At 41.0% G+C, this 12495-nt stretch overlaps 1 protein-coding gene across 1 annotated transcript; it reads right to left on the bottom strand.

Moving 5' to 3' along the window:
• Positions 1–337: 337 nt before the first annotated feature.
• Positions 338–7939, bottom strand: LOC121367251. The gene is made up of 7 exons (XM_041491361.1): positions 7933–7939; positions 7149–7334; positions 5372–5530; positions 4859–4975; positions 3463–3544; positions 1972–2418; positions 338–893 (listed from the first exon to the last, which is right to left on the bottom strand). Exons 1-7 carry the CDS (start codon positions 7937–7939, stop codon positions 338–340), a joined length of 1554 nt encoding a protein of 517 aa, XP_041347295.1.
• Positions 7940–12495: the final 4556 nt, after the last annotated feature.

The raw sequence follows: 12495 nt of genomic DNA, 5'->3' as shown, positions 1-12495 counted from the left end.
ACCACTAACAACTAACTCACTGCCCTGGACAGACAGCCCAAGTAGCTTAGGTGTATGCCCAGGTCAGCGTGCTTGAACCTTGATTGGATATAAGCCTGAACATAAGTTGAAATGAATGAAATGTATACAAACCATGAATGAACAGATTCGCGTTAAATTGCTACGCCTTTCATGCTGTGTACAAAACGATTCAGTGTACTTCTAGGAACGGCAAAAATTATAACGTTGACTCTTTTTATATTTTTAATTAATGTTTACATTTCATTTTCAAAATACAAAATGCTACGTTTTCAAAAGAAAAAGAATGTTTCATCATCTGCAAACACAAAGAACCAGTCTACACCTCACTATCTGTTATTCCGATGGATTCACGTGTCTGTGCAACAACATTCTGTGCGTAAACCCTCTCGGTTTTTGTGGACTCTTCCAGGACAAAATAAACACGATCTTGCTGGTTCTGACTACACTCTGGATCACCGCAAACGCTAGAGACGGAAGTAAGAGCAGGTAACTCTTCTTGGGTGATTTTCTTAAAATCGTCTACGTCATCCACAGTCCAGTATTCAACGTCGTCGACGTCTTCATCTTTTGCAATCAAGTGATTGGCTAGACAGGTCACGTGGTCGGACGGACCCGACTGTTTCGTCACGTGATTGGTGGGTGTGGTTTGCGAGGTACTACTATCGTCGTTATGTTCTCTGAAAACCGGGATTTCATAGAGATCATCGTCCGTGGGCATGGTGACGTCCTCTATCTGTGTGTAGATTTGGCCTTGTGTGAGATGGCGGGAATCAAGTGTTTCACGTCTGTCGGGTACCGCGAGTTCATATCCCTGTTGATCGAGATAAGGTCCAAACTCACCATTCACCTTCTTGTCACGCCCCCACAAGTCTCTACAATAGACAAATAGTACAATGTTATAGTACACGATATTAAAGTTGAACGCTATTATGTCATCATTTACTGAATGCAAATACAAACGTCTAACGCCATCTTCTCACTCCAGAGTGTTACATGATGGAACAGTGGCCATTTTTATCGTTTGGTCCATTTAATTTTTGTTTTACAACAACGTCTAACGCCATCTTCTCACTCCAGAGTGTTACATGATGGAACAGAGGCCATTTTTATCGTTTGGTCCATTTAATTTTTGTTTTACAACAACGTCTAACGCCATCTTCTCACTCCAGAGTGTTACATGATGGAACAATGGCCATTTTTATCGTTTGGTCCATTTAATTTTTGTTTTACAACAACGTCTAACGCCATCTTCTCACTCCAGAGTGTTACATGATGGAACACAGGCCATTTTTATCGTTTGGTCCATTTAATTTTTGTTTTACAACATCATATGCTACTATTTCGGTAGAGGTCTTACATGTGAAGGTAACGGATTCCACCCGCCACTTCCGCAGCTCTCTCTCTCTCTCTCTCTCTCTCTCTCTCTCTCTCTCCCTCACTCTATCTCACTCTCTCGCTCAAAATCTCTCTCTCTCTCTCTCTCTCTCTCTCTCTCTCTCTCTCTCTCTTCCTCACTCTATCTCTCTCTCGCTCAAAATCTCTCTCTCTCTCTCTCTCTCTCTCTCTCTCTCTCTCTCTCTCTCTCTCTCTCTCTCTCTCTCTCTCTCTCTCTCTCTCTCTCTCTCTCTCTCTCTCTCTCTCTCTCTCTCTCTCTCTCTCTCTCTCTCTCTCTCTCTCTCTCTCTGTCCCTCACTCTATCTCACTCTCGCTCAAAATCTCTCTCTCTCTCTCTCTCTCTCTCTCTCTCTCTCTCTCTCTCTCTCTCTCTCTCTCTGTCCCTCACTCTATCTCACTCTCGCTCAAAATCTCTCTCTCTCTCTCTCTCTCTCTCTCTCTCTCTCTCTCTGTGTGTGTGTGTGTGGGGGGGGGGGGGGGGTTCTGTTAAATACGAATAATAACCGTGTATGAGACAACATAGTTTAGATGTTACACAAACATTTCAAGTTTTACCTGTGTATTCCACTGTATCTGGACGTGGTGTTTTTATAGTAAACATCTTTTCCTTGCTTCGTGTCGCGAGACTGGTGTTCAGCTTCGTCAGTGACATAAAACGCTCTGTTGTCTACTCCTACTACTCCAACGGCGCCATCCTTGTTTTCTACGCAATTTCCCGATCTCGCTCCACCCTTCGTGACAGTCGCGTTTCGGTACGCTTCGGCTTCGTTGTCGCTCGTAGCTCTTTCGGCAGTTTCCGTATTTTGGTACACTCCGGCGTAATGGCCGGTGATGTCGTAGTCCGGATTGGTGACGTCATACTCTGAAGTGAAGCTAGAATCGTCGTTAGATTCGTAGCACAGCCCTGAATCTAGGGATTGGTTGTCGTATTCCGGTTCTTTCGTCTGCTTCGGCTGTTTGAAAGACGTGAATTTCTGTACGACGAACACCAGTTTATTTTTCCTGAAAATAGGTTGCAAGAAAATGGCATCATTAACACAGTTTATGATCTACGACATTGTATGTACCAAAAGAATAAAAATAAATAAATAATACAAAATAATAATAATAAATATTTAAAAAAAAAAAAAAAAAAAAAAAAAAATATCTGATATGCTCCTCAGATGTTTACAGCAGTTAGGAGCATATCAGATTTTTTTTTAAATTTTTTTTTAAATATTTATTATTATGATGATGATGATGATGGTGGTCATGATTATAATGATGATGGTGATGATGATGATGATGACGACGACGATGATGATGATGATGTTGGCTGTAGTAACAGTGATGATGATGATGCTGATCAAGGATATTTCGCTGTAAGAGTCAACTTTAAATTTGCTCTTCCCTTTCATGGGTTGGACAAGCTTAAAAAAAGGAGAAGCATTTTTGTATATGATAACTATTCCGGTAGAAACAAAAAAATGGGTGGGCCTTGAACATCTGATAGGTCAAGAAAAACAAAGTAGAAAGGCATTTGCCCATAGAACAAATGCCTGTTGTAACTTAATTTGGAACCTTGGCCACAGATTTTCGAAGCTATCTTAGCGTTACGATATAGTAAAACCGTCGTAAGTTATGACATCACAACTTCGCTTGTCATACCCTACGACGGTTTTACGATATCGTAGCGCTAAGATAGCTTCGAAAATCTGGGCCCTGGATTATATTTTCTCGATTGGCTAATCCTCAGAAGGAAAAAAAAAAATATATATATATATATATATATACATTTGGTTAATCTTTGGAGAGTTCGAGAACCGTTTTGCATGGTGTATGTTTACTAAGTACTAGTATTTACGTATGTAGGATAAAAGAACCTGGACATTTTATTTTCCGGTTAGCAAGTTTTACCACTCATTTTTCTTTCTTTCGTTCTTTCTTTCTTTTCGGGGTTTTTTTTTTTTTTTTTTTTTTTTTTTATGTCAAGCAAACTGAAATTATAAACAAAATCGACGTGTAGTATTGGGTAGGGCAGGCTATAAATGAATAATTGAGATTTACCTTTTAAAATAGCAGACGAGAATCGTTCCAACAGCTAAAGCTAACAGTATTGCAATGACAGGAACGGTAACAGCCACGATGTCTGGAAAATAAGACAGGAGAAACAGGAACAGCAATAATAAAACTAAGTAGATGCGGATGATAAGGTCAATATATACATGTTTCCGAGATCCCAACCCTACTTAGAAAAGAAAAACATTTTTTTTTCTCCTTTTTTTTCGATATACACTTTTATGTTCGAGTATTTATTATAGTCCGTTTGCATCAAAAAGGAACCGATGAATCGGCTTATAACTCTATAACGAAGAAAAAAATCTAATGTAAATAATAAAAAAACGTTTCTTATTGCAACCGTCATTGTAATGAATTGCACGTGCAGCCCAGCCTTTAGCCTGCATACCAAGGGCCTAATTCACTAAACTATCGCAACTTTGCGACCTCGCATTGCAATGCTAAAGAATGTTTTGTTGTCTAGCAGAGCCTAAAATACCTTTGTGAATTAGGCCCCTGGGGTCCCGCGGAGTATACGTGAACATGGGAGGAGGGAGCACTGTTATGTCGATGGCTCGGAGGTGGGACTTTGAGGGCCCGAAGGGTCTAAAGTTGTTCTGGAGGATGGGGGTGTTTCTCCACCGAGAAAATGTCCCAGCATTCTGAACATAGTAACTGGAAAAGATGGGGGGTGGGGATGCCCCCGCGGCTCCCTTGTCCCGTGGCCCTTGAATACTTCGTATCGATTACGTAAAAGAAATAATTTTTAATGTTTATGACTTTTTCAAAGTTGAGAATGAACTTGGAAGACCATTCTGTCTTTTGACAAAATTGAAATTATTATTTTGTTTTCACGTTCCATGAAAAACAAATTTTTTGCCCTTATTATTTCTTTTTAATCTACATGTGTATTCCATTTATTATTATTATTATTATTATTATTATTATTATTTGATTGGTTTCTTGTATCACCATTACGCTAATGCTGCAATGTCCCGTGATAACGTTAAGGTTATCCGTGCATCTCTGTTTGACACCCAGTTTTAGTAAGAGTTGCTTCCCTTTCCTTACGGACTAACCACACGGTAAATTACAGTGACTGGCATCATTTACCTCGAAGAGATTCAGTGTGCGTGCGTGTGGGTTTTGGCGTGGTTTTGTATACATGTATGTATGTGCGTGCTTGTATGTGAGTTGTGATTTTGTCTCTGTATGTGCAGTTATGGAAGAGCGTGTGCAGGTATTTACGCGGGGGTGGGGGTGGGGGGGGGTGGGGTGGGGGTGGAGTAGGACCGTTTCCCCAGGAAAACCGGTAACCGATAGCGTCAAAACCGGAAACCGGTAGCATCAAAACCGGAAACAGGTAGCGTTAAAAGCGGTACCCGGTAGCTGTATCGGTCATTACCGGTTTTGTTGTTCTCCGACTGTTGTTGCTGTGATATCGATCTGGTTGACACTGACGTCATAGTTGTTGTTGTTGATGACGTAATTGTACTGGCTGGAGTACTTGTAGGTGGTTTTGCTTTAAGTATTTAGAAATAAATAATAAACAAAAAATCTACAAAAAAAATCGATAAATCAATAAATTGATGATACTAATAGAAAGGAAGGGTCGAGTTAATGGAAGAGAGAATAGATTGAACATAAACTAATTGAAGAAGAAATAAAAAATAACATGAACAAAAGGCCCCTCCAAAATGATTGAATAAGAAATATAATTACATAGATAATTATATGTGTGATTACAGGAGTACATGCAAAAGGAACGGATGAATAAGTAACTAAATGAATAAGCAAATGAATGAATAAATAAAAAATTAATAATCAATCAATCATTCAATGCATGAATGCACGAATGTATGAAAGAATGATTGAATCAATGAATGAATACAAAGCGATTCTCTGGTAAAAAGTTCACCTGTTGTGTGTGCGACTTTCTTTATTTCACAAATGGCCCGTAGAGTCCAATCACAGGGACTGGCTTCTGTTCGAGTGAGATTCAACCCGAGAACGTACTCGTTCAAACACGCCCTGTCGTCACTGTCAGCGAGCCGAACAGCATTTAACACAGGTGTGCCTGTCGAGGTAAAATAACACAGGTGTTTTTAGAGTCGCAATTAACACAGGTGTCCCTGCCAAGGCAAATAACACAGGTGTTTTAGAGTCGCATTTAACACAGGTGTGCCTGTCGAGGTAAATAGCACATGTGTTTTTAGATTCACATTTAACTCAGGTGAGCCTGTCGAGGTAAATAACACAGGTGTTTTTAAAGTCACATTTATCACAGGTGAGCCTGTCGATGTAATAACACAGGTATTTCAGAGTCGCATTTCACACAGGTGTGCCTGTCAAGGTAAATAGTACAGGTGTTTTTAGAGTCGCATTTAACTCAGGTGTTTTTAGAGTCGCATTTAACACAGGTGTGCCTGTCAAGGTCGTAGCACATCTGTTTTTAGAGTCACATTTAACATAGGTGAGCCTGTCGAGGTAAATAACACAGGTGTTTTTAGTGTCACATTTAACATAGGTGTGCCTGCCGAAGTAAATAACACAGGTGTTTTAGTCACATTTAACATAGGTGTGCCTGTCGAGGTAAATAACACGTGTTTTTAGAGTCGCATTTAACGTGTGCCTGTCGAGGTAGATAACACAGGTGTTTTTAGAGTCACATTTAACACAGGTGTGTCTGTCGAGGCAAATAACGCAGGTGTTTTAGAGTCGCATTTAACACAGGTGTGCCTGTCGAGGTAAATAACACAGGTGTTTTAGAGTCGTATTTCACACAGGTGTGCCTGTCGAGGTAAATAACACAGGTGTGCCTGTCAAGGTAATTAACACAGGTGTTTTTAGAGTCGCATTTAACACAGGTGTGCCTGTCGAGGTAAATAACAGGTGTTTTAGAGTCGCATTTAACACAGGTGTGCCTGTCGAGGTAAATAACACAGGTGTTTTAGAGTCGTATTTCACACAGGTGTGCCTGTCGAGGTAAATAACACAGGTGTGCCTGTCAAGGTAATTAACACAGGTGTTTTTAGAGTCGCACTTAACACAGGTGTGCCTGTCGAGGTAAATAATAGGTGTTTTAGAGTCGTATTTCACACAGGTGTGCCTGTCGAGGTAAATAACAGGTGTTTTAGAGTCGCATTTAACACAGGTGTGCCTGTCGAGGTAAATAACAGGTGTTTTAGAGTCGCATTTAACACAGGTGTGGCACTATCTATATTTATATCTATTCCTAGTGGGGTTTTTTTTCTGTTTTTGAATTGTGTCGAGGTTTTGTTTTAGAGTCGCATTTGTGTGCTGTTTTGTATTTGTGTGGGTGGGGGTTTTTTTTGTTTTGAATTTGTTTGTTTGTTTGTTGTTGTTTTTTTTGTGGGTGGGGTTTTTTGGGGGTTTGTTTGTTTTGGGGTTTTTTGTGGGGGGGGGGGGGGTTGGGTTGGGGGGTTTTTTGGGGGGGGGGGGTTCTTCTTTTTATTACGGTGTGTGTGCTTGTTTGGTTGGCTGCTTGTGTGCCTTTTTGTTGTTATTGTTGTTTTTTTTACGTGAGGGGGTCTTCTTTTGTTGTTTGTTTGTTTCTGTATTGTTTTAATTTCAATTTGTGGGGATTCTTTTGTGTGTGCTTTGGTTGTTTGTTTTTTGTTTTTGTTTTTGTTTTGTTTTGTTGTTGTTGTAAGAACTCGTAGCAGCGGACTTACCGTCCCTCCATAGTAATTCGCTGTCTCGACTAAGTCCCACCCAGTAAGCATAGCTCTGCCAGCTTTGACCTATAATATTTTTGATGGACGTCATTCTTTCTGGCGTAAGCTTCAGAAGACGGCACGATTGGTTGGCCTGAAACCAGGTCTTCTGACTTCTTCCAGAGCAAACATCCCCACTGCAGTCTGTAACACAGTGTAACAACTGGCAACAGTTTAACTGTTGTCAATAGAGCAGCATCTAATTAAGTTAATTTGTACACCCCCGTTTATTAGTCGCGGATACAGCAGGGCTCCGAAGCTCCCAACGACACTAGTTTTGGTCAGGTGCTACCCAAATGCATCACGTTAATGTGCTGACAAAATAAGTTTCAAAACTTGGCAGTTGCAGAACATTTTTTAATTGATTTGGATCCGTGATTTACTACATTCATATGAAGGGTATAAGATATTATTACTGTGTCAGTTGCAAACATGTCACTTCCAAACATGTCACTTCCAAACGTGTAATATTAAAATTCTCTCTCTGTCTTTCTGTGTTTCTGTCTCTGTGTGTCTGTCTGTCTGTCTGTCTGTCTCTCTCTCTCTCTCTCTCTCTCTCTCTCTCTCTCTCTCTCTCTCTCTCTCTCTCTCTCTCTCTCTCTCTCTCTCTCTCTCTTTATGTTCTTCTCTTTACCTTCCATGTGTATGTGTGGTGTGTATTCACAACAATATCTGTCCTTACCTTTTCCTTCCATGTGTATGTGTGGTGTGTATTCACACAGATATCTGTTCGTCTACTTACCTTCCATGTATATGGGTGGTGTGTATTCACAGAGATATCTGTTCCTCTTTTTACCTTCCATGTATATGTGTGGTGTGTATTCACACAGATGTCTATCCCTCTACTTACCTTCCGTGTATATGTGTGGTGTGTATTCATACAGATATCTGTTCCTCTAGTTACCTTCCATGTATATGTGTGGTGTGTATTCACACAGATATCTGTTCCTCTAGTTACCTTCCATGTATATGTGTGGCGTGTATTCACACATATATCTGTTCCTCTAGTTACCTTCCATGTATATGTGTGATGTGTATTCACACAGATATCTGTCTCTCTCTTTACCTTCCATGTATATGTGTGGTGTGTATTGACACATATATCTGTCCCTCTCTTTACCTTTCATGTATATGTGTGGTGTGTATTCACACAGATATCTGTCCCTCTCTTTACCTTCCATGTATATGTTTGGTGTTTATTCACACAGATGTCGGTTCGTCTACTTACCTTCCGTGTATATGTATGGCGTGTATTCACACAAATATATGTCCCTCTCTTTACCTTCCATGTATATGTGCGGTGTGTATTCACACAGATATCTGTCCCTCACTTTACCTTCCGTGTATATGTGTGGTGTGTATTCACACAGATATCTATCCCTCTATATATATGTCCCTCTCTTTACCTTCCATGTATATGTGTGGTGTGTATTCACACAGATATCTATCCCTCTATATATATGTCCCTCTCTTTACCTTCCATTTACATGTGTGGTGTGTATTCACACAGATATCTGTCCCTCTATTTACCTTCCATGTACATGGTTGGTGTGTATTCACACAGATATCTGTTCCTCTCTTTACCTTTCATGTATATGTGTGGTGTGTATTCACAGAGATATCTGTCCCTCTATATATCTGTCCTTCTCTTTACCTTGCATGTACATGTGTGGTGTGTATTCACACAGATGTCTGTCCCTATCTTTACCGTGCATGTATATGTGTGCCGTGTATTCACACATATATCTGTCCCTCTCTTTACCTTCCATGTACATGTGTATATCTGTGGTGAGTATTCACAGAGATACCTATTCCTCTATTTACCTTCCGTGTATATGTGTAGTGTGTATTCACACAGATATCTGTCCCTTTCTTTACCTTACGTGTATATGAGTGGTGTGTATTCACACAGATATCTGTCCCTCTCTTTGCCTTCCGTTTACATGTTTATATCTGTTGTGTGTATTCACACAGATATATGTTCCTCTATTTACCTTCCGTGTATATGTGTGGTGTGTATTCACAGATATATCTGTTCCTCTCTTTACCTTCCATATATATGTGTGGTGTGTATTTACACAGATATCTGTCCCTCTATTTACCTTCCATATATATGTGTGGTGTGTATTCACACAGATATCTGTCCCTCTATTTACCTTCCATGCACATGGTTGGTGTGTATTCACACATATATCTGTTCCTCTCTTTACCTTCCATGTATATATGTGACGTGTATTCACACAGATATCTGTTCCTTTCTTTACAGTTGGCGACCAGAGACACGTCCAGGTCGGAAGTCCAGTAACGCATGCGCACTGAGGCGCATCTAGCCTGTAGGTTTAACGTCCACTCAGATGAGACGTCGAGTTCTGGAAAAAGAAATGTTTTATTTAACGACGCACTCAACACATTTTATTTACGGTTATATGGCGTCAGACATATTGGTAATGACCACACATATACTGAGGGAGGAAACCCACTGTCGCCACTACATGAGTCAGAGAGAGAGAGAGAGAGAGAGAGAGAGAGAGAGAGAGAGAGAGGGGGGGGGGGGGTGGGGGGGGGGGGGGGGGGAGGGGGGAGGAGGAAGAGGAAGAAGACAGACGGAGATATAGAGAGATGAGGAAACCTTTTATTTTCAGTAACAAATTTAAACTACCCTTGACCGTAACTTCAGTCTGCCGTGGAATCAAGATTTAATTCACATTACGTGATCCTGGTGAGTACGCAAGTGCTCTACTGATGTGGTTAAACGAAATAAACTGTTAACTTTTTTGTCGTTAATTCGGAAGCACTATATGATTTAATTCATTGGCTAGAATCAAGTCTAACATACTTGGCTCGCGGAGTGTACTTGACGGGAGTGTGTGTGTGTGTATGGGGGGGGGGGGGGGAGGCACTGTTAGTACGATAGACTGCATGATGAACATATACGTATTTGATAGCTTGAATCTGTTGGAGGGTTGGTGTTGGGGGTATGCATCCCAAGAAACGTGTGAGTATCAGGTGTTAAAATACAGCTTTTCCAATCGTTTGAACAGTAACAGGGAAACGTAAGGGGGGGGGGGGGGGGGGGGGGGGGGGAATTACCTCCGCAGCCACGCTGCTTTGCCGCCCATGATCTGTCTTCTTTTTCTGTCTTAACATATCGAGTATGACATCAAGAGTACCAGCTCTATATTCAAAGGTTATTTGGTAATTTTTAGGTATAGTCTTAGAAAGTTAACTCGCTATAGTTTTTCATTAGTAGCAAGGGATCTGTTATATTCACCATCCCACAGACAGGATAGCATATATCACGACCTTTGATATACCGGTCCTGGCTAAACCAATATAATTCAGCCGTAGTGCACTGGCTGGAACGAGAAATAGTCCAATGGGCCCACAGACGGGGATCGATCCTAGACCGACCGTGCATGAGGTAAGCATTTTACCACTGGGTTGGAGTACTACATACCAAGTCATCTTCAAGTGAACTGACCTTCAGGCGTTTTGTAGACAGAGATGCCGGCTGAATCACCACAGAACTCGTGGAAGGTCCCTCGACACCTCTGTTCCTGAGTTCCTGGTGTACTTAGCAAACTTTGGTCGAGATTCTCAAGACAGAGGTATGTACTGCCCTGCAAAATTAGACAGATTATAAGAACCCGTATTGATTTTGAAGAAAGTCAATAATTCTAATACGTTGATTTATTTCCAGACTACTTTCTTCATCTGCTTCTCAGAGTCTAACATTTTCTTCCAGACCGAAATATAAGAAGCAAATACTGTTTCCCATTCCACGAAATGAATTTTCGAAACGACTGCCTTCAGAGATCGTATATCATGGCAATACAATTACATTATATTTACCCAGTTATACACCCTATTTAGCAGCGATATGACGTATTTAGAAGTGATATGACGTATTTAAAAGTGATATGACAAATACAGCAGTAATAAGACGTATTTAATAGCGACGTCACATGACATATTCAGCAGCGACATGACGTATGTAGTAGTGATATGACTTATTAATCAGTGATGTGACGGATTTTGCTGTGATATGTCGTATTTAGCAGCATCAGAATATAAAATTAATGGACTACCTTGAGTCCCAGGAAATCGCTTTCACATCTTCTGTGTGCCGTGTAGACGTCGTTCCATTCACTGGTGTAGCCCTCGGCATTTTCCGTCATATTCGCACGGAGATAGCCGATGTAGGTATACAGACTGGAGCCGTCTAAAACAAGAAGGGAAATGAGAACAAATTAGTGGATTCAAGTCCTATGTTTTGGTGTGGTGTTAAGTTTGATAATTAAGAGGTCATATGATAGCCTATCTTATATGCATATATTGTTCGCTATCGGTAGATCTATATGGATTTGTAAATGCAATGTGTGCGATACGTGCGCAATGAAATAATCGTATATGGTGTATATGCCCAAAACTCAAACGCCAGACGCATCAGACGCAACAACTGGGCCGCACACACGCGCCGCGTCCAACTATATACGCCTTAAAAAAAAGACACCCCCCCCCCCCTTCCCCCCAAAAAAAACAACAACAACAAACAAACAAAACAAAACAACAACAACAAAAAAACCCCACACCGAACAAACGAATAAACACAACAAACCAAAATGAAACAAAAACAAACTATTTTAGAATCCCAATAATTCGTTTAAAATGTTTAAACTTCCCCCAGGGTAACAAATTAACAAAGTGCAACGAGACTAAAACGATGGCCAAACTGTGAATTCAAAGGAATTATTTTAGTCGTGACTGGATTACTAAAACACTAGCCGGCGACTCTGGTGTATGTAATGGTTAAATCATTAAGACTTACGTCTGGTAGGTACACTGTACAAGAGTCAAATTCCTGTACCGTTCCCCATCCAGGATGACTTTCAACGACTCACTGGGAAGAGGTAAGACCAAGACACTAAAGATATACCGGGGGGGGGGGGGGGGGGGGGGGGGGGGGGCACGCTCGTCCACAATCAAACTCTTTTTACCCACCATCTTTTATAGTTTTATAACACGACTCCACCCACACCCTCATAGCCCAGTGGTAATGCATTCGCTTGATGCGCAGTTGGTCTAGGATCGAACCCCGTCGGTGGACCCATTAGGCTATTTTTCGTTCCAGCCAGTGCTCCACAACTGGTGTAACAAAGGCCGTGGTATGTACTATCCTGTCTGTGGGATGGCACATATAAAAGATCCCTTGCTGCTAATCGAAAAGAGTAGCCCATGAAGTGGCGACAGCGGGTTTCCTCTCTCAATATCTGTGTGGTCCTTAACCATATGTCTGACGCCATAT

The sequence above is a fragment of the Gigantopelta aegis genome, unplaced genomic scaffold (genome assembly GCF_016097555.1).
Source record: "Gigantopelta aegis isolate Gae_Host unplaced genomic scaffold, Gae_host_genome scaffold72, whole genome shotgun sequence".
Classification (NCBI taxonomy): domain Eukaryota; kingdom Metazoa; phylum Mollusca; class Gastropoda; order Neomphalida; family Peltospiridae; genus Gigantopelta; species Gigantopelta aegis.
Note: the sequence above shows the minus strand (reverse complement) of the source record. Positions and strands in the feature narration are given on the sequence as shown.

Coding starts and splice junctions, on each gene's coding strand:
- LOC121367251 (XM_041491361.1), bottom strand. Junction 5,531..7,148: donor CGAATTACTATGGAGGGACG/GTAAGTCCGCTG, acceptor TTACCTCGACAG/GCACACCTGTGTTAAATGCT. Junction 894..1,971: donor AGATACAGTGGAATACACAG/GTAAAACTTGAA, acceptor TGTCTATTGTAG/AGACTTGTGGGGGCGTGACA.